Source organism: Saccoglossus kowalevskii, chromosome 22 (genome assembly GCF_978046115.1).
Source record: "Saccoglossus kowalevskii chromosome 22, keSacKowa6.1, whole genome shotgun sequence".
Lineage (NCBI taxonomy): Eukaryota > Metazoa > Hemichordata > Enteropneusta > Harrimaniidae > Saccoglossus > Saccoglossus kowalevskii.
Genome location: NC_140662.1, coordinates 28,565,606 through 28,588,623, shown reverse-complemented (window position 1 = coordinate 28,588,623; position 23,018 = coordinate 28,565,606). Strand labels below are relative to the sequence as shown.

The 23,018-nt window shown below is 38.2% G+C and overlaps 1 protein-coding gene across 1 annotated transcript in view; it reads right to left on the bottom strand.

The window, feature by feature from the left end:
* Positions 1 to 23,018, bottom strand: part of LOC100368630 (glycerol-3-phosphate dehydrogenase, mitochondrial-like) — a 65,918-nt gene that overhangs the window by 5,479 nt on the left and 37,421 nt on the right. The window contains exons 6-12 of the mRNA XM_085496012.1: positions 11,797 to 11,960; positions 9,199 to 9,360; positions 6,951 to 7,095; positions 6,504 to 6,697; positions 6,134 to 6,268; positions 4,506 to 4,684; positions 3,892 to 4,023 (exon numbers count right to left, since the gene is read on the bottom strand). Coding sequence (XP_085352138.1) covers positions 3,892 to 4,023; positions 4,506 to 4,684; positions 6,134 to 6,268; positions 6,504 to 6,697; positions 6,951 to 7,095; positions 9,199 to 9,360; positions 11,797 to 11,960 — 1,111 coding nt within the window. The remainder of the gene's footprint in view (positions 1 to 3,891; positions 4,024 to 4,505; positions 4,685 to 6,133; positions 6,269 to 6,503; positions 6,698 to 6,950; positions 7,096 to 9,198; positions 9,361 to 11,796; positions 11,961 to 23,018) is intronic.

Below are 23,018 nucleotides of genomic sequence, written 5' to 3'. Positions count from 1 at the left end.
ATTGGACTTGCGGTTTTCAACAAGAAGTCGAAAATATCACTTTTTACCAAAAATTACAAAAATATTCACCAAAATTAGAGAATTGAAGATATCATTACAAAATGAACAAATCTGAGAGAGGTCGACATGTAGTACCTATATATGTAATATCAAAGCAATTGGACTTGCGGTTTTCAACAAGAAGTCGAAAATATCACTTTTTACCAAAAATGACAAAAATATTCACCAAAATTAGAGAATTAAAGATATCATTACAAAATGAACAAATCTGAGAGAGGTCCACATGTAGTACCTATATATGTAATATCAAAGCAATTGCACTTGCGGTTTTCAACAAGAAGTCAAAAATATCACTTTTTACTAAAAATGACAAAAATATTCACCAAAATTAGAAAATTGAAGATATCATCATGAAATGAACAAATCTGAGAGAGGTCTACCCAAGGTACATATACACCAAGTATCAAAGCATTCAGGCTTGTAGTTTTCAAGAAGAAGTCGAAAAAGTAAAACATTGACACGGACGACGGACGACGACGACGGACGACGACGGACAATCACTCATATGATAAGCTCCGCTCGACAAAGTCGACAGCGGAGCTAAATATCATTATTAGTATGTCACTTTAATAATAATAATAATAATAATAATAATAACTTTATTGCATCCTTAAAAATACAATGTTTCTATCAGTTAATAGCAATAAAGATTAGTTGTGATAACTACTACTACAAAAAGAAAGTTAGTTGTTAATGGGATAAAGCAAGTGTTACATATCAAATGACATTTTCATTTCTTGATTGAAATGCATTATGAATATGGTTGCCAATCTTTTTTTATTATTACATCATCTTTTGAAGTCATCAAGAAATTAAATTTCCTGAGATCATTCTGTGTTTCTTCTGGAAATGTAATGTCTTGTATGATTTGTCAGCGTAATGTCTTGTATGATTTATCAGCGTAATGTCTTGTATGATTAGTCAGCGTAATGTCTTGTATGATTTGTCAGCGTAATGTCTTGTATGATTTGTCAGCGTAATGTCTTGTATGATTTGTCAGCGTAATGTCTTGTATGATTTGTCAGCGTAATGTCTTGTATGATTTGTCAGCGTAATGTCTTGTATGATTTGTTGGCGTAATGTCTTGTATGATTTGTCAGCGTAATGTCTTGTATGATTTGTTGGCGTAATGTCTTGTATGATTTGTCAGCGTAATGTCTTGTATGATTTGTCAGCGTAATGTCTTGTATGATTTGTCAGCGTGTCATATTATGGGTGGCACTGGAATTACAGGTGCCCACATAGCTGAGGTGGAAGCTGTATTAGGCATTGTTATGCTAATGAGTAGGGCTTTGTTTTAGCCAGGACAGTGTAGTGCTGTTAGGAGCACACTTCGTTTTGGACTGTGAAGGAGCAACAAGTCAGGTTACTCTGCTCAGTGGGTTAGAAGAAATTCCGCACCATAGCTTTTCTAGGCAGTCGATGTATCCATATATTGGTGTATTGTGCTCTAGTGCTCTCTGAGCCAGTTTTCTGCTATTCGAGTGGAAGTAAGTTCGGTACTTCCAAAAAGGAGTATTGTGTCTATTTGACACAGGCAGCGTGGCTGAGTACTGGGTGTGATCGGCGTGGTGGTGTGGTGTTGCTGGGGATAACTCGAGGTGGAGTTCAGTGGGACCAGCCTCTAGACCCTCCGTTGCTGAGCGTGAAGTGTGTGAAAGAATTCTCGTGTAAGTAATTAATTTCATATTGTGCATATATTTTGTGTAAATTTAGTTGCACGTAAAAGATTATCAAATGCGATTCTTTTCGCGGCCAGTTGTCGAGAGTGAACAAGTGTATTGCTGTGCTACTTGTATTGTAACCATATAATTTTGTACATATTAAGACTGAGAGGCAACATTTCATAAGTTATATTTCGTAATCTGTTAAACAAGACGATTGTAATACTATGTAGTTTCTAGTTTTATTATTGTACTTGTGACAAGGTAATTATATTTTCAAATGAGGACTGTCGGCGTTTGTATAGTCGCCAAACTGTCATCTCTAGTCACTTTTGTTGATTTCCTTATCCAGCCATTAGATTAAAGACTTCCAACTAACCAGCCAGTGACTTAAAGTCCGGTATTGTTGACTCCCTGGATGTAAAAAGACTACAGTTCCCAGACTACCCTGTATGGAACTCGTCATATGCTCTGGATCGTCGAGTCTACGTCAATCTGTATAGGAGTTTGATCTGCATTGAGACTGTTTCACCGTGAATGTGATACATAGCTAAGTGACATATCTGCATTGCGTTAACAGTAACCACTAGTCATAGAGAGTGAACATTGTACTGCTGTACTTGTTACCAGAACTGATATTATATAAATTAATTGTACTGCTATATTCATTACCAAAGGTTACATTTAGTAGTGTTGGGGCTTTAACTTGTGCGCATAAGTATATATCCAAGACGTGTTATGATATCGATATTCTGTTGATTAAATTGATTTATTTGTTAATTTAATACGCACTAGGACTTGTGTAGTTTCTCCTCATACCCGACCACGGATCTCTTGCCTCTTAGGCCGACAACAATTTGCTATTTGGTATTTAGGGTGGCTGATTCCCAGCACCTGATACAGCGTAATGTCTTGTATGATTTGTCAGCGTAATGTCTTGTATGATTTGTTGGCGTAATGTCTTGTATGATTTGTCAGCGTAATGTCATGTATGATTTGTTGGCGTAATGTCTTGTATGATTTGTCAGCGTAATGTCTTGTATGATTTGTCAGTGTATTACTTTATTTTGTGAGCAAAAGTGCATAACAAAATGCAGTTCATCTGTGTAAATTTTTTGCAAATTCTGTTTTCAGTAGGTATTTGTTGTTGTGTATGCCTCCCTTTTTCTATTCTATTTCTATTCAAAATTTTGTCATTGAAATTCTTTGTTTCAAATTCAACACATCCAAGTATTTTTTCAAAATTATAAGAGTCTTTCAATTTTTCATAAGTTCTCAGTTTGGTGGTAGGAACTGTGAGATTATGAGAATACTGCAAAGTATCCATTAAGGCAATATTGTGATCATATCAAATGATGCTTTACTGCACTGCCTGAGTCCAGGGATTTTTTTAAACAAGGGAACAGGGGTGCAGCGCCCTCATGCCATGGCCATGCGCCCCCTTACCCTGATCCTCTGGCAACCATAAAATTCTGATTGACCAGAGATCACATGTGGGCCACAGTCTTTAACTTTGACCTGTCTGATAGTAATTTTGGCCCTAAGGAAGCCATAGAATGCTCCATTTTAACTTAGAATTATCAAAAACTCCACACCCTGGTAGGGAGAACCCTATCTCCCCCACTTGTTGGCTCTGCTGAATTGCAGTGCTCTCTCTTGCATTTTTTCTCTCGAAAAACTCCTGGAGTCCACACTTTGCGGTATTCTTATGATAAGTTTATTATTATATAAATCTGTTAGCAAGTCATTCAAATACATTCGTAACACTTTCGCACACAGCTGTAAGGTGTTTTATGGACAGGTAAATTCTATAAAGTATTGTTTTTGGTGTCAGATGTATAATAATAATAATATGTATGCAAATTAAGCAACTAAATAGAGACATAAGCTTCTTCCTGCGGCGTCAGTAGATTTTGTCAAAGATTTGTTCATCTTAACAATATCTCCATTTTGAAACAACATTTTGGTAAGTTATTCCAGATTGGTTATACCAGTAATATCTCAACATTTTGGTTTATTCAATATATAATTCACTCTCAATGAACAATATCCCACCTAGATATTTCTCTGATAATCAGCAGATATTGAAGATGTACAAGTTATCACTATTATGCTGTAATCTTTGGTAAATCATGGGCAAATATCTTATTTTTTGCCATTTTCTTACCTCTGCCTCAAGATATGGGAACTGGTCAACCAGTTTGACGCCAACAAGGGGCCACCGTTTACCAGTCAACTCCGCTAACTTGGCGACTTCAAACGCATGATGTCCATATGTACTTGCTAAATGTTTCGCAACCTATAGAAAAAATTTAAAAAACATTAAGCCAAAAAATATGAAGAATCTTTCAATTTATATTTAACTGCATTTACAAACACAACAAACTATTTAATTTTTTCCACTTTTTTTTGTGAGGGCAAAATTTTGCAAAATAACAGACTGAAAGAACGAGCTGTCTGTTGGCTGATATAGCTCTGCTTTTACCAAAAATATTCACTAAAACTAGAAAACTGAACTTTTTGTCACAAAATCTATTCAACCAAGGTGTCAATCAATTGGGCTAGAAATTCGAGAAAAGCATTTTTTTACAAAAATATTAAAGAATTGAATGTATCGTCACAAAATGAACAAATATGACTAGAGGCCACATATAAAATATTCATTGACAAGCAATCTGGCTATTTGTTGAAAATAGCACTTTTTACAAAAAATTACAAAAATATTCACTAAAATTAGAAAATTAAAGTTGTACTAATGAAAGTAGATTTTAGAAATCTTACCTCAGTATCTAACCCATAGTCTTGGACTAATCTGATGAACATGGTCGGTGTCCAGCCAGCTGCGCCATCTAATAACATACCATCAGTTTGAGATGCGCAGGCTTGATTTAAATTGCACGTCCTGACTGCAGCATCTATCGTATCTGATGCCATGGATCTATACGTTGTCCATTTACCACCTGGTTGAGATAATAACATGGAATATAATTATCTGGCCTTGTCTGCGGCTGCTCTAGGGGCTGTGTCATGTCAAGGGTCATTCTTTTGTCTTTGAGCTCCCTCTCTAGAGCCAAATGGAGATCTCTTGCCATCGCCTTATACGGAGAGGATTGAATGAATAATTAGGTGATTTTCCGTTCAACTGCGAGATCTCACGAGTCGCATGAAAGACGCACGTCGAACGCCTGCCTCAAAAATCGAAACATTTTGATTTTGAACTCGAAATTCTTTATTTCGTAGCTCACATCGACCGGCCGATATTCAACAGAGGAATATTGCGTTTCAATACCCTCACTTAATCAAAATTGCCTATCATCAAATGTGGACAGCACATTATTAAGCATGGAAATGTTATCTAAAATACTTTCGCGTTTGTCAAATCCCACGCGATGTTTGACGCCACTATGACGCTATGACCTTTGTTAATCCTGTTTTTACGTTCGATTTCACTCATAACGCGTGATTTTCGCAGTGAGCGGAAAATGGTCTATTCATAATTATTTGGTTATACACAAAATATGCTAAACAGCAGCATGGTTATAGTATTGTCTGATGATGAGGTCAATGTGCTGCCTAAGAGCATTCTCTGCAGTACTCTCAAGAAACTATAATTGTTATACATCTACATCTATTGTATAGTACATTACCCACAATTCATGAGGTATAAAGTGACTGATGCTATAAGCCAATGGCCTCATTCAAAATATGAACATGCAAACTACAAGCACTAAATCTATCAAGATATACACTTACAAATCTTCACAACATGGAATAGACCTCAGATCCAAATGGTCACCACGATCTCGTTGAATGTGCCTAATTTCACCGTAAAATTTTCACTTTTGGAACTTATAAATTTTTTGTGACACCTAAATTAGCATACAATTTAGGTTTTTCGTTGTTGTTGATGCCAAATACAGTATTTTATTGTGACCAGCGTGAATGAGTAAACTCAGTTTCGACAATGAGTTGTTTTCAATGTTCAGTTTATCATTCAAAAATTTTTAATTTCCTGTTGTTTTTAAAAAAAAAACATGCAGTTTTCCACTATTCACTTGTGATGAAACAAAGTTGAATTTTACTTGCATTTCATAACAAACTAACAAATCAATTTTTTGTATGTTATTATAATCACAAATGAGTAATAATAATGTTTTTAACACTTCCAAAACAAGTAAGTTACCGTACTTGCAAATAGTGTTTAATTTACTTCCAACATGACGTTCTAAATACCTTACACAGATCAGTAGACAAAATGAAAGAATGAATCACTATTTAACAGGCTTAAACAGGACACATAGTTGTCTTAGCAGTCTTTAGGGTAACTTCTACTGCTGATTTCAAATTATTCTTGCTGATAATTGTGAGGCAGATTCAAACCACTGACAGTGATTGTCAGCATTCTATACCTGCTATTGTGATGAGTCTTTCTGGACTGACTTCAATAACGTGATTCCTAGAAAGTGACTGTGTATTCTTGGCAGAGGGATCCGTCACTAATGGTCTAATACCACTCCACGCTGCTAACACATCACCTCGTCTCACTAGAAAGTAATGAATAAACTATTAATCACATCATAAATCAACATGGTTTTTGTTGCAACAGTAATTATCTCATTAATTTCAGAGAAAAAAAGACTTTTGCATCAATCAAAAAACAAGACATAGTCATTCAGTATTTGATAAGATATTAAATATTGAAATGAACAGAGTAAACTAAAGTGATGAAACAAGACAAACACCACAGAAAAAACAGCGAAAATACTTCAGAAGATTTACCTTGTACATCTGGACTGAGATAGTTTTTGATTTCATCCAATATAAACTGTATGTCTTTTTCTGATGGTGCTGGAGAGTGTGACAACTCACACGGTGTATCCGTAGTCCCTGCTAATGTCTTATTCAACCATGGCAAAAAGAAAATAATTCTACCGTCACTGGTGGCGGGATCCAACAGACCCATTGTCTCTGGACTGTAAGAATCATGTACATATAAAATTATGAAAGACACTAGATTGAACCATAACAGTTGTTGTTATGGAAACAATCCATTTATCGAATCATTTGCTTGCTACACTGACAATCACTACACCAATGATGATAGGCTTACCTGTATTACCATGGTAACACAAAATGGACACTAGCACATGGCTAACGTATCGACTGTATTTCATCATGTGCCTGTCACAGTACCCTTTATACATGTAGTAGTAGTGATAAGCTTACCTGTAATAGCCTGGTAATACAATATGGACACCAGCACTTGGTTGACATATCGGTTGTATTTCATTATTCGCCATTTGACGTATTTTATCCGTGAATGGACCTGTGGCATTGATTACAGCTTTTGCTTTTACTTCAAAGGTTTGACCTGAAGAACATGAATGCAGATCCATGAATGTGAGAATTAGAGCAATATTGTAAATTTTAGTTATTCCATGAAAATATCCTTATTTACCCTATGTAATTCTTTTTTGTGTGTGTGTGATCTTTTAATAATACGCATGTAAACATCCTGGCCCATGTAGCAAGTCACAAATGTAACCCGTTTTTGAAAAAATTATGTATAAAAAAATAAGTTCACAATAATAAACATTTCCTTGGATATAGTGTGTCCGTACTCAACCATAACCTTGTATGTTTGTCTAACATTGGAATTCAAATAAACTTGAGTTATATCAAAGAAAATATATCTTATGCCTGTCCTGGTATTCTCTAATAGGTTTGGTCTTACAAACGTTAGTATAATGATGGGGATGGTACTAGATAGTGTAAATAAAGTACACCAAGATCTCTTTGTTGTAAACAACACAAAAAAGCTGTTGTTTGAGAGCACAATGCTATGGGGGGATCCATTTCTGTTTGTGATCTGAACATTATTGAGATAATGTAGTAGTCAAGATATAAAGAAATGTCAGGAAAAACAAACTCCATAACTTGTGAATGTGTGCATACGTTTATTACCATCGTATCCCATGAAGTGAGCTACACTAAACCAGTACATTGGCAAGATATCATACTGATACATAAAATGCCTAAGTTTGAAAAAAAAGCTTTTTGAGTTAATGAACGATGATGATACCACTGACAAAATGGACAGAACTATTAACGGTATAGACTTTCTCTTCCATTTTATTATGGACAAGACCAAATTAGAACATCCCATTTATTAGAAAGAAGTATTTGTATGTCCACAGTAAGAATTGACTTTATATACTTCCCTACTACATGCCACTGTAGTCATTGAGAAAGTTTTAGAGATAAAGTAGTCAAATGCACAGACATAATTTATATTTATGTTGTCCACCATATTGACTACACCATATTGTAGTGCACTGAGCCTTTGCATTCCCTAGTGTCCTTTTTTTAGTTATTCATTAACACTCACACATCCCCTCGAGGGAATGAAAAAGGTTACAACAACTATATTCAATATGAATAAGAAACTAAAGAAAAAGAAAAACACAACACAGAAACACCAAGACAAACATGCACATAAATACACAAACAAAACACAGGAAAAAGAAAACCACCTAAGATTGTTTTAATAAATTTGCTACATTGATACAAACAAGAAGGTTCTCACAGAAAATTAATTCAGTTATGGTCATGAAATGTGTAGGCATTAAGAATGAAGATATGTTAAGGCTTGAAAGAAATGACATGAGGATGGTGAGAAGGATTTATGGTGTTAACTTGAAGGATCAAATGGCTCAATAAACTGAGAGAACCAACTTTGGATTGCTAGCATTGAGGACGTCATGAGGACATGTGGAAATGGCAGATGACAATATCTGGATTAAGAAGAGCAGCGTTGAACACTGAGGGTCAAGTCAGTACAAGAATCCTGCAGAAATTATATTTGTTCATACTGATCTAGAGTTACAGAAGTGGACTCACAAATGCTGAAGACAGGAAACAGTCAACGCAGTCAACAACAATTCATTGAATCTGTAAAAAATGCACTTCATCAGAAATTGAAGATGAAATACATTTTGTAACAGGGTGTGATTTTTATAATACTGAAAGAGAAATACTTTATACAGAGTTCACAAATGTACTCCCCACTTTTCAATCAGAAAACAATATAAACAAATTCAAAACTATTATTAATACAAAAGAACATAAATTAATCAAGCATGTGACTAAATACTTAAAACTTTGTTTTAAGAAACATGACACATAGACATGTACTTATCATACATAATTGTATATCACCACACTGTATTTATCTTAATTTTTTAACTTCTATTTTGTTACTGGTACTGTTTTTTTTTTCAAATTTATTACATAATAGCCTAAAATGATTTGTTAACTTTCATTATGGTGTACTTTCATTATGGTGTAATACCGGTAAATGAAATTATTATTATTATTATTAACCCACACAAGCACCTACAGAGATAGATAAATTAAAACATGTTTACCTTCCCGTAGCTAGCACTAATATAATATATATACATTTGTATTTTACCTGACAGACAATCTTTGAGTTTAGCACCACTAATAACTTTTCTTCCATTATCTGTTGTTGTCTTTGTCAGCTCCAATACCTCAGTATGGTTGGCAATGGTAGCACCGAGTCTTGCTGCGGTCAAACCTATCGTAATATTCATACGGGCATCATTGTGCGTACCTACAAATAAACAAATTGTGAGTATGTGTATAGATGATAGTCAGGTCACTGACATTTACAAATTGTGTGTTTCACCAACTTTATACAAATATTTGATAAAAGTAATACTGAACCAAAATGATCTTCACAATATATCCAATTGAATATACATTAGGTAAAAAGTTAGGATGCACATATAAACAGCACCTAGGCAGTAGGCTATACACATGTAAACAGCACCTAGGCAGCAGGATATGCACATGTAAACAGTACATATGCAGCTGGTTATGCACATGTAAATAACACCTAGGCAGTAGGCTATAAACATGTAAACAGCACCTAGACAGCAGGATATGCACATGTAAATAACACCTAGGCAGCAGGATATGTACATGTAAACAGCACCTAGGCAGCAGGTGATGCACATGTAAATAATACCTAGACAGCACGCTATACATATGTAAACAGCACCTAGGCAGTGGGTCATGCACATGTAAACAACACCTAGGCAGCAGGATATGCACATGTAAACAGTACATATGCAGCTGGTTATGCACATGTAAATAACACCTAGGCAGTAGGCTATAAACATGTAAACAGCACCTAGACAGCAGGATATGCACATGTAAATAACACCTAGGCAGCAGGATATGTACATGTAAACAGCACCTAGGCAGCAGGTGATGCACATGTAAATAATACCTAGACAGCACGCTATACATATGTAAACAGCACCTAGGCAGTGGGTCATGCACATGTAAACAACACCTAGGCAGCAGGATATGCACATGTAAATAACACCTAGGCAGCAGGATATGCACATGTAAACAGCACCTAGGCAGCAGGTGATGCACATGTAAATAACACCGAGACAGCACGCTATACATATGTAAACAGCACCTAGGCAGTTGGTCATGCACATGTAAAACAACACCTAGGCAGCAGGATATGCACATGTAAACATCATCTAGGCAGCAGGTCATGCAAATGTAAACGGTACCTAGGCAGCAGGATAAGCACATGTAAATAACACTTAGGCAGCAGGATATGCACATGTAAACAGCACCTAGGCAGCAGGTGATGCACATGTAAATAACACCTAGACAGCACGCTATACATATGTAAACAGCACCTAGGCAATTGGTCATGCACATGTAAACAGTACCTAGGCAGCAGGCTATGCACATGTAAACAGCACCTAGGCAGCAGGCTATGCACATGTAAACAGCACCTAGGCTGCAGGATATGCACATGTAAATAGCACCTAGGCAGCATGTCATGCACATGTAAACCTAGGCAGCAGGTCATGCACATGTAAACAGCACCTAGGCAGCAGGTCATGCACATGTAACCAGTACCTAGGCAGCAGGCTATGCACATGTAAACAGCACCTAGGCAGCAGGCTATGCACATGTAAACAGCACCTAGGCTGCAGGATATGCACATGTAAATAGCACCTAGGCAGCATGTCATGCACATGTAAACAGCACCTAGGCAGCAGGTCATGCACATGCAACCAGTACCTAGGCAGCAGGCTATGCACATGTAAACAGCATCTAGACAGCAGGATATGCACATGTAAACAGCAACTAGGCAGTTGGTCATGCACATGTAAACAGCACCTAGGCACCAGGATATGCACATATAAACAGCACCTAGACAGCTGGAAAAATGAATTTCCAGCTACTTACATGTAATGCGCATTAACTTGCATTTACTAATTTGGTATCACAAAGACCATTTTAGCACAGTATTACATAAATAAGTAGCTGGCAATAATGCAGTTCATACCTGTTTAATAAGACATCCATGCAATCACTAATATAATGGATCTCATATGTTGTAATTATTGATATCTATTTGGTGTTCTGTCCAGGGAGTTACTTTACCAAGTCACAATGCTAAAACACTATGACCTGTACACATACATAGATGGTGAATATATATGCTACTTAAAGTTGGTGACAACTCTAATGCAAAAATAGAAGGATTCTGGCCCTTCACTGAAGATGAAATAGTTTCAGCCATGAAAGCCATTACTACATTGTTATACTAGTAGCCAATTGCCTCAAAGCTTTAGAAAAATCATTTTGTTTTCAGATTCAGTTTGGTGCTTGTAAATTATTTTAAGCTGAGTAGAATCATGAATAAATCTTGTGTTTGAATATCTTGCAAGGAATCCACAATGACCAATTTGATACAATCCCAAACAATTCTACAAGCGACGAATTCCACTGAGCAAGTCATCTTGAGGCTTGGCCTTACATTCTAAATAGAAGTATATCATTTATCTATGCAACAGATGATAACTGCTACCAAGGTCACAGTTTTATCATCTAACACTTCACATTAAACACATTATAAAGTTTGAATTTGGCATAATTTTCAATTCGTAGCAAAAGAGGGCGCTGTCTAGCAAAGCTATTTTCCACCTTCAGAGGGCAGTATAATACTCACCATCATAATAAACAAGTGCTCCTACAAGTGCATCTTTCTTGAGCATAGGGAATATCTCCAATGCCTTGGCTTTTGAAAGGAAATAACTTTTTTTAAGACACTGCTTTCCAGCAACAATATCGTAGGCTTTAATACCAACCCAGAAATAAGGTAACTGCCACCATCTAGCAAGAAATAAAAGTTAAACCATACATCTATTATAATATATCTACTAACAAAATTATTCACTATTTCTGACAACTATTCATGGTAGGGATTGAATAAATCATCAATTGTCAATAATTATCCAAACAATTTTAGTGCAGAAGAAATGTACATGTAAACTTGTAAAAATACTGATTCAATATTTTGCCTGAAAAATGATTTTTTTTTGCTGTGACAGCTCTATATGTATTATCGTTGTATGCTAGTTCTAGGGATAGCACTTGTGTGTATACATGTATGTGGGAAACAGGTCAAAATCTGGTAATTATTCCTTGAATACACAATGTAATCGGTTCATTTGTAAATTATGTGACGAACAAAACTGGCATATAAATTACATCACAATAAAATGTTAACAAATATCTTACAGAGAGTTACTTTACCAAGTCTGAAAACTGAACAATCAGAGTAAACATAAACACCTAAAATGACATTTGTTGTATATTAGATCACTAAAATATTACGTTAGTATTTCAACCATAGAAACACTTAAGCACATACATTTGTACACAACTGATATTACTACTGTACAGTATTCAATATATATTTAATTGTGTATGTAAGACCAATACAGTATCAGTGCTAGTTAATACACTACAATCAAAAAACAAATGACCTGACGGTGGATAGACATCCGTAGAGCAGTCTTATAATAATAAATGAACACATGTAGTTCCATAAACATAGTGAACAATCAAATAATGTTGGTTTTGTTTACATTCCATCCTAAGTGTTTCTACTCCTGCGTTTAGATATTATCAGAAATAAGGATTCATCAACTTCAGTTATAGAATACGTCTGTGAATTAGTAGTTTAAGAGCGTTGCTCTTATGTCATGAAATGAACTAATAGAGGTCCACCCAAAGCACATACACATTGTAAGTAACAAACAAATCAAAGTAGAAATCAAAATAACATTTTTGACCAAAAATTACAAAAATATTCATTAAAAAAGAATTGAAAAAGATGTCATGAAATGATCAAATCCCAAGAAACATATATACCAAGTATAAAAGCAATAGAGTAAACAGTTTTCAAGAAAAAGCTGTTTAAAAAGTTTATGCCAGACACGGGACGACAATCACCTATACCAACAACTCAGCCTGGCATTTTCAATGACAGTGGAGCTAAAAAACATTTCTTGAAAAAATTATGTGATTTTATTTTGTTTTTTCTCATTGCTCTATTCTCAGCCTTTCTTTATTTTTACATTTTCTTTCACTTTTTCTACATACACCAAAAACATAGTTGAACTCTGGTGACCTTGCCCTTTGTTATATAATATAATTCCCTTTATCATAGTTTGTTTCAATATAAATATGCATTGTCATAATTAATTTTGAATACAAACAAGTTTTGGGGTTGAACCAACAGTGGGGAATCAGTCTACCGAATGTCCTTAAAATATGGAACATAATTTCCAGCTTTATTGAAAGTAATTGAGATATTTAGAATAAAAACAAATGTCTCATTGCAAAAAAAAAGTGCTGCATTTAGATGTGAATAGATTCATAAAACATGCAAGATAACAGAAAAATTTAGCTGGCTTTAGTTCAAGTATTTTGTACAGGTGTCTGTCAAAAATGAATGATTCACTGAGACAAATATGAACTGCCTCATTGTGTGACTACTGTATTATATGAAAAGTAAAAAAAAACACCCTTTATGAATAGCTATCATGTTGCAAGCTCTGCTTTGTATGCAAATCAACTTAAATAGTTGGTGTCCAGTGGAGGGAGAAGTCAACAGTACTGTTGCCTCCTGAGAAACTACATCTTCAAACACTGCAATCTCTGAAGTGCGTTTTTAAACTAGTATTATAAAAACTCTATCATTCTGTTCTAATAGCTGAAACATATTCCTGTGAGTTTTCATTTGTCGAATGAACTGTTTGTCAAATACAGAATACATATCTTTTAGAATAATTTTCTTTTTAAAATGTGGATGAAATGTTTTGCTTTTAATGTATTTTTTATGTATTGTTTTTGATTTATAACTTTTGACTAAACAGATTTTCTATTAGCTTCAGATCTTGATCAAAGTTTGGCACCCAGTTCATAGCAGCGCTTATATTGATTTTCTGACATCTTGTTTTCTGTAAAGATTTTATTGGTAGGTTTGCAAATGTGTATCAGACTGTGCAATCTCTCCATGAGTTGGTTTTGAAACCCAGTATGGGATTCTGAGATACATTACCAGGGATATTATTACAAGATAAATCATTTGCTTCATTGAACACATACAACAATGCATATTTCCACTGAGATCAGTGACCTTTGATGTGTATCACCAGTGATCAGTCAAGTAGAAACAGTCAAAATATTTTATCAGATTTTCTCAATTTTTGCATGATATTTTCATACAGGACATCTGTTGTTCAAACTCAGGGAAGACTTTATACTGATGAATAAGGTGACCAAGTTTGATAAAGTTTGGAATAGAATTAGTAAAGTTATTATGCACACAATAACAATTATTAACGACGACAACAACAACAACAACAACAACGACGACGACGACGACAACGCCGGACAAAATTTTTCCCTTAATATACCTTTCCCTTCCATCTTTGATGGTACGGGCAAGGTAAAAATCATGTGAATTATGCTTTTTATTTTCTTCAATGCATAACATTTTTTTGTTTTTTCTTCAAATACACCAGAAAAATTCATGTAAATGGCCCATTTTAAATTGACAATTTTTTTCTGGGCTAACTTATATAATATACCATTTTAATTATATCTAAACCTTAGTAATTGACGTCGACAATAAACATTACAAGATTTTTAGGGAGACAGACAGCCTGCAGGCTGGCGGTAAATCGAGACTTCAGCTCATCCTGTCTATTTTATGAGCCGTACATTAAAATAATACACATTATCTGGAGCAAATAAACATCAACGGCTCACCTAATAAAAACAAACAACTCAATGAAATTATAGATCATGGTCATCATAACAAAATTAAATCTTCATTTATTGCATTTATTATGGCAGTTTACTTTCCAAAGATTATTTATCTCTTAAACAAAAAAGGGGATGACATACGTGGCATTACTGTATACCGGATATTATTGTTTTAACAGATTCGGTCTGTAGAGTTCTGTACTGGCTGGTAACAGCCTTGTAATCATGTCCATTTCATGACACATATACTGGCCACCCCTCAGTGTTACGACTAGGCATAACAAGGTTATGGTGAAAACACTATGGTTTGATGACTTACTAAAAAACATGTCATTATTACAGTATAGAAATCTTTTGTCTCTGGATTCTTAGACTGCAGTTAATTTTGTTACAATAAGCTTGTAAGTTGACTTCATGAAAGTCTTTGGAATTCTTTTTTTTTATAATATGCCATTATATTGCTTCATAAGCGTAAAAAAAGTCAGAAAGCAAATTGTTGAGATAAACATAATATTACTTTACACAGACAATGGAGCTAATACACGAGACATTAGAACATGTGAAAAGTCATGTGCATCCACTTCAAACCCACACATGCTATGAAACTGTATTCAGCAATCTTAATCCTGATTTTACAAATTACAATCTTACTGAGAAAACAAGTACAAGTAGTCAGGATAATGGATTAATGAGAATAAGTTAGAGCATAAAATAAGATTAACATTACATTTACATGTATTTGTTATTTAAATATTGTGAGGACACACTGAACACATTTTGATACAAAATTTGTACTACCATTTTGACAGCTAATTAATTCAAATCTAAATGTGCATATTTGGGATTAATCCCAAGAAACATATATATCACCTTTACAACTATTTCTGCTCTGTACTTGTCCATCTGACTTTTGGAAAATGTGAAGAGAATCCCTGCTATCTTTTTTTCGAATTTTTGATTCTTAACATTTAAAAATTCAAAATGGCAACTAGAAAGTTACATGCTACTGCATCTTCATTTCCATGGAAACGAGCATAGATGATTTTGGATCCGTTCACATGGAAACAAACATGGTTCCATTGGATCTTGTCTCCTCAGAAGCAAACATGAATAATAATAATAATAATAATAAAAATAATTTATATTGTATCTGTTCACATGGAAACAAACGTGGTTGATGTTGATTTGTTGCCATGGAAACAAGCAAGGGAGCTATTGTATGCTATTGCGATGTTTCCATGGAAACAAAGATGGGTACCCACCATTTTAACACATGATTGTAGATCAGTCAAATGTTAAGGAATTTGTAGTTCATCCTGCCCTCATTAATTGTAAACTACCAGCTTTAAGAATGATATGACCATCCTAATATAAAGTAATGATGTAATCCCAGTGTCTGCAGACGTTAAAAATAGACAAATTACGTTGATGCCAGCTGTTCAGTACTCTGCTTGCACAATATTATTAGAATACCTATCACTATACTACATTCACAGCAGAACAACCACGGAATCTTGATCCCCATTATACCCCTAATCAAACCAACTCACACACCTAATCCTGTTAACACCCAATATCACCAGTTCCCATCTGATTCCATCAAACCAACCACACACCAACCTACCAAAGCCTCAGTCACACCCATCAGATCAATTACCCAACATCACCAGTTCCCATCTGATTCCATCAAACCAACCACACACCAACCTACCCCAGCCACACCCATCAGATCAATCACCCAATATCACCAGTTCCCATCTGATTCCATCAAACCAACCACACACCAACCTACCCCAGCCACACCCATCAGATCAATCACCCAATATCACCAGTTCCCATCTGATTCCATCAAACCAACCACACACCAACCTACCCCAGCCACACCCATCAGATCAATCACCCAACATCACCAGTTCCCATCTGATTCCATCAAACCCAAGCCACAGTCACACCCATCAGACCAATCACCCAATATCACCAGTTCCCATCTGATTCCATCAAACCAACCACACACCAACCTACCCAAGCCACACCCATCAGATCAATCACCCAACATCACCAGTTCCCATCTGATTCCATCAAACCAACCACACACCAACCTACCCCAGCCACACCCATCAGATCAATCACCCAACATCACCAGTTCCCATCTGATTCCATCAAACCAACCACACACCAACCTACCCAAGCCACAGTCACACCCATCAGATCAATCACCCAATATCACCAGTTCCCATCTGATTCCATCAAACCAACCACACACCAACCTACCCCAGCCACACCCATCAGATCAATCACCCAATATCACCAGTTCCCATCTGATTCCATCAAACCAACCACACACCAACCTACCCAAGCCTCAGTCACACCCATCAGATCAATCACCCAATATCACCAGTTCCCATCTGATTCCATCAAACCAACCACACACCAACCTACCCCAGCCACACCCATCAGATCAATCACCCAATATCACCAGTTCCCATCTGATTCCATCAAACCAACCACACACCAACCTACCCCAGCCACACCCATCAGATCAATCACCCAACATCACCAGTTCCCATCTGATTCCATCAAACCCAAGCCACAGCCACACCCATCAGATCAATCACCCAATATCACCAGTTCCCATCTGATTCCATCAAACCAACCACACACCAACCTACCCAAGCCACACCCATCAGATCAATCACCCAACATCACCAGTTCCCATCTGATTCCATCAAACCAACCACACACCAACCTACCCCAGCCACACCCATCAGATCAATCACCCAACATCACCAGTTCCCATCTGATTCCATCAAACCAACCACACACCAACCTACCAAAACCTCAGTCACACCCAACAGATCAATTACCCAACATCACCAGTTCCCATCTGATTCCATCAAACCAACCACACACCAACCTACCCCAGCCACACCCATCAGATCAATCACCCAATATCACCAGTTCCCATCTGATTCCATCAAACCTAAGCCACACACCAACCTACCCCAGCCACACCCATCAGATCAATCACCCAACATCACCAGTTCCCATCTGATTCCATCAAACCAACCACACACCAACCTACCCCAGTCACACCCATCAGATCAATCACCCAACATCACCAGTTCCCATCTGATTCCATCAAACCAACAACACACCAACCTACCCCAGCCACAGCCACACCCACACCCATCAGATCAATCACCCAACATCACCAGTTCCCAACTGATTCCATCTGACCAACCACACACCAACCTACCCCAGCCACACCCACACCCATCAGATCAATCACCCAACATCACCAGTTCCCAACTGATTCCATCTGACCAACCACACACCAACCTACCCCAGCCACACCCACACCCATCAGATCAATCACTCAATATCAACAGTTCCCATCTGATTCCATCAAACCAACCACACACCAACCTACCCCAGCCACACCCACACCCATCAGATCAATCACTCAATATCAACAGTTCCCATCTGATTCCATCAAACCAACCACACATCAACCTACCCCAGCCACACCCATACCCATCAGATCAATCACCCAATATCACCAGTTCCCATCTGATTCCATCAAACCAACCACACACCAACCTACCCCAGCCACACCCACACCCATCAGATCAATCACTCAATATCAACAGTTCCCATCTGATTCCATCAAACCAACCACACATCAACCTACCCCAGCCACACCCACACCCACCAGATCAATCACCCAACATCACCAGTTCCCAACTGATTCCATCTGACCAACCACACACCAACCTACCCCAGCCACACCCACACCCATCAGATCAATCACTCAATATCAACAGTTCCCATCTGATTCCATCAAACCAACCACACATCAACCTACCCCAGCCACACCCACACCCATCAGATCAATCACCCAACATCACCACTTCCCATCTGATTCCATCAAACCAACCACACACCCACCTACCCCAGCCACACCCATCAGATCAATCACCCAATATCACCAGTTCCCATCTGATTCCATCAAACCAACCACACACCAACCTACCCCAGCCACACCCACACCCATCAGATCAGTCACCCAACATCACCAGTTCCCAACTGATTCCATCTGACCAACCACACACCAACCTACCCCAGCCACACCCACCAGATCAATCACTCAATATCAACAGTTCCCATCTGATTCCATCAAACCAACCACACACCAACCTACCCCAGCCACACCCATCAGATCAATCACCCAATATCACCAGTTCCCATCTGATTCCATCAAACCAACCACACACCAACCTACCCCAGCCACACCCACACCCATCAGATCAATCACCCAACATCACCAGTTCCCAACTGATTCCATCTGACCAACCACACACCAACCTACCCCAGCCACACCCACACCCATCAGATCAATCACCCAACATCACCAGTTCCCATCTGATTCCATCAAACCAACCACACATCAACCTACCGCAGCCACACCCATCAGATCAATCACCCAACATCACCAGTTCCCAACTGATTCCATCTGACCAACCACACACCAACCTACCCCAGCCACACCCACACCCATCAGATCAATCACTCAATATCAACAGTTCCCATCTGATTCCATCAAACCAACCACACATCAACCTACCCCAGCCACACCCACACCCATCAGATCAATCACCCAACATCACCAGTTCCCATCTGATTCCATCAAACCAACCACACACAAACCTACCCCAGCCACACCCATCAGATCAATCACCCAATATCACCAGTTCCCAACTGATTCCATCAAACCAACCACACACCAACCTACCCCAGCCACACCCATCAGATCAATCACCCAACATCACCAGTTCCCATCTGATTCCATCAAACCAACCACACACCAACCTACCCCAGCCACACCCATCAGATCAATCACTCAATATCAACAGTTCCCATCTGATTCCATCAAACCAACCACACACCAACCTACCCCAGCCACACCCATCAGATCAATCACCCAATATCACCAGTTCCCATCTGATTCCATCAAACCAACCACACACCAACCTACCCCAGCCACACCCACACCCATCAGATCAATCACCCAACATCACCAGTTCCCAACTGATTCCATCTGACCAACCACACACCAACCTACCCCAGCCACACCCATCAGATCAATCACTCAATATCAACAGTTCCCATCTGATTCCATCAAACCAACCACACACCAACCTACCCCAGCCACACCCATCAGATCAATCACCCAATATCACCAGTTCCCATCTGATTCCATCAAACCAACCACACACCAACCTACCCCAGCCACACCCACACCCATCAGATCAATCACCCAACATCACCAGTTCCCAACTGATTCCATCTGACCAACCACACACCAACCTACCCCAGCCACACCCACACCCATCAGATCAATCACCCAACATCACCAGTTCCCATCTGATTCCATCAAACCAACCACACATCAACCTACCCCAGCCACACCCACACCCATCAGATCAATCACCCAACATCACCAGTTCCCAACTGATTCCATCTGACCAACCACACACCAACCTACCCCAGCCACACCCACACCCATCAGATCAATCACTCAATATCAACAGTTCCCATCTGATTCCATCAAACCAACCACACATCAACCTACCCCAGCCACACCCACACCCATCAGATCAATCACCCAACATCACCAGTTCCCATCTGATTCCATCAAACCAACCACACACCAACCTACCCCAGCCACACCCATCAGATCAATCACCCAATATCACCAGTTCCCATCTGATTCCATCAAACCAACCACACACCAACCTACCCCAGCCACACCCACACCCATCAGATCAATCACCCAACATCACCAGTTCCCAACTGATTCCATCAAACCAACCACACATCAACCTACCCCAGCCACACCCATCAGATCAATCACCCAACATCACCAGTTCCCATCTGATTCCATCAAACCAACCACACACCAACCTACCCCAGCCACACCTTCAGATCAATCACTCAATATCAACAGTTCCCATCTGATTCCATCAAACCAACCACACACCAACCTACCCCAGCCACACCCATCAGATCAATCACCCAATATCACCAGTTCCCATCTGTTTCCATCAAACCAACCACACACTAACCTGCCACACCCACACCCATCAGATCAATCACCCAATATCACCAGTTCCCATCTGATTCCATCAAACCAACCACACACCAACCTACCAAAGCCTCAGTCACACCCATCAGATCAATCACCCAACATCACCAGTTCCCATCTGATTCCATCAAACCAACCACACACCAACCTACCCCAGCCACACCCATCAGATCAATCACCCAACATCACCAGTTCCCATCTGATTCCATCAAACCAACCACACACCAACCTACCCCAGCCACACCCATCAGATCAATCACCCAACATCACCAGTTCCCATCTGATTCCATCAAACCAACCACACACCAACCTACCCCAGCCACACCCATCAGATCAATCACCCAACATCACCAGTTCCCATCTGATTCCATCAAATCAACCACATACCAACCTACCCCAGCCACACCCATCAGATCAATCACCCAACATCACCAGGTTCCCAACTGATTCCATCTGACCAACCACACACCAACCTACCCCAGCCACACCCACACCCATCAGATCAATCACTCAATATCAACAGTTCCCATCTGATTCCATCAAACCAACCACACACCAACCTACCCCAGCCACACCCATCAGATCAATCACCCAATATCACCAGTTCCCATCTGATTCCATCAAACCAACCACACACCAACCTACCCCAGCCACACCCATCAGATCAATCACCCAATATCACCAGTTCCCATCTGATTCCATCAAACCAACCACACACCAACCTACCCCAGCCACACCCATCAGATCAATCACCCAATATCACTAGTTCCCATCTGATTCCATCAAATCAGCCACACAGAAACTTACCCCAGCAACACCCACGGCCATCAGATCAATATCTCATATTGCAAACTTTAATTTAATTTAAGAGCTGTGGATATAAATACCAAACCTACCAGTAGAGGGTAATGTAGTGTCATACAGAAAAAAAGCAAGGCGAAACAAGAATTGTCGGCACCATTATCGATGTAATGCTCGCTAGTATAAGATTAATTGAGATCAAATCAAGGTCAGAGAAAAATTACATAAGAATGTATCATTTTGTGATTGTCTCTTCAATTTATAGTGTATTTTAATAGCATTATTGTTATTTATTACAACCTGTCATATTGTGGCTATAAAATAATATTTCAAGGGTAAATTCAGGGCAGGAAAAGTGATCAACTTAAATTATTCAGGTGATAATACGCATAAAGATCTTACTCATAAAGAGGTGGTAGTCTCAAAATCATTTTTTACATACAAAAATAATAATTAAAATTTGTCAAATATAAACAGAAATGCATTCTTATGGAACCATATATGTCAACACGCCTAAGCATTGGACAACGTTGGACGGCGCCATTTTATTATATCTTCCCTAAGTTACCGGTACACACTTGCAGAATGAGGATGATATTTGAAAACCAGATAGATTGCAGTCCTCAACACTAGATATTCAGCTATTAAGTTGTATATGTAGCTTAGTTTGAGACAATTACTGCAAAGTATGTGAAGATGATAATATCAACAATACAAGTATGGATTTGTAATTATGATGTCATTAAGATCTCCCAACAGATTGATAGCAAAGCACATCACAAAATACATAGATTGATAGACAGACAAGACCCAAAAATACACAAACAGAATATTTTCCAAACAGCCATTAGTTAGGTACAATAAATAACTGATTCAACTCTGGAAACACCTAGATATTTTTACTTGTACTATAAGACTATAAAATAGATGAAATGAATATACATTGCACTATGACCAGAAAGCAAGACTGGATAACAACATCAAGTGTGTACACATACATATACTGACAGTTTCTAAACCTAATGGGCAATAAAATAACAAAATTTACTGCCATGGCAGCAATAACAATGTTTTATGAAGGCAGTATACAGGAGTAAAACAAAATTTAAATGCGCACACAGATTCATGTTACTTCAATTGGGCGAAAGGAAAATACACATATTTCC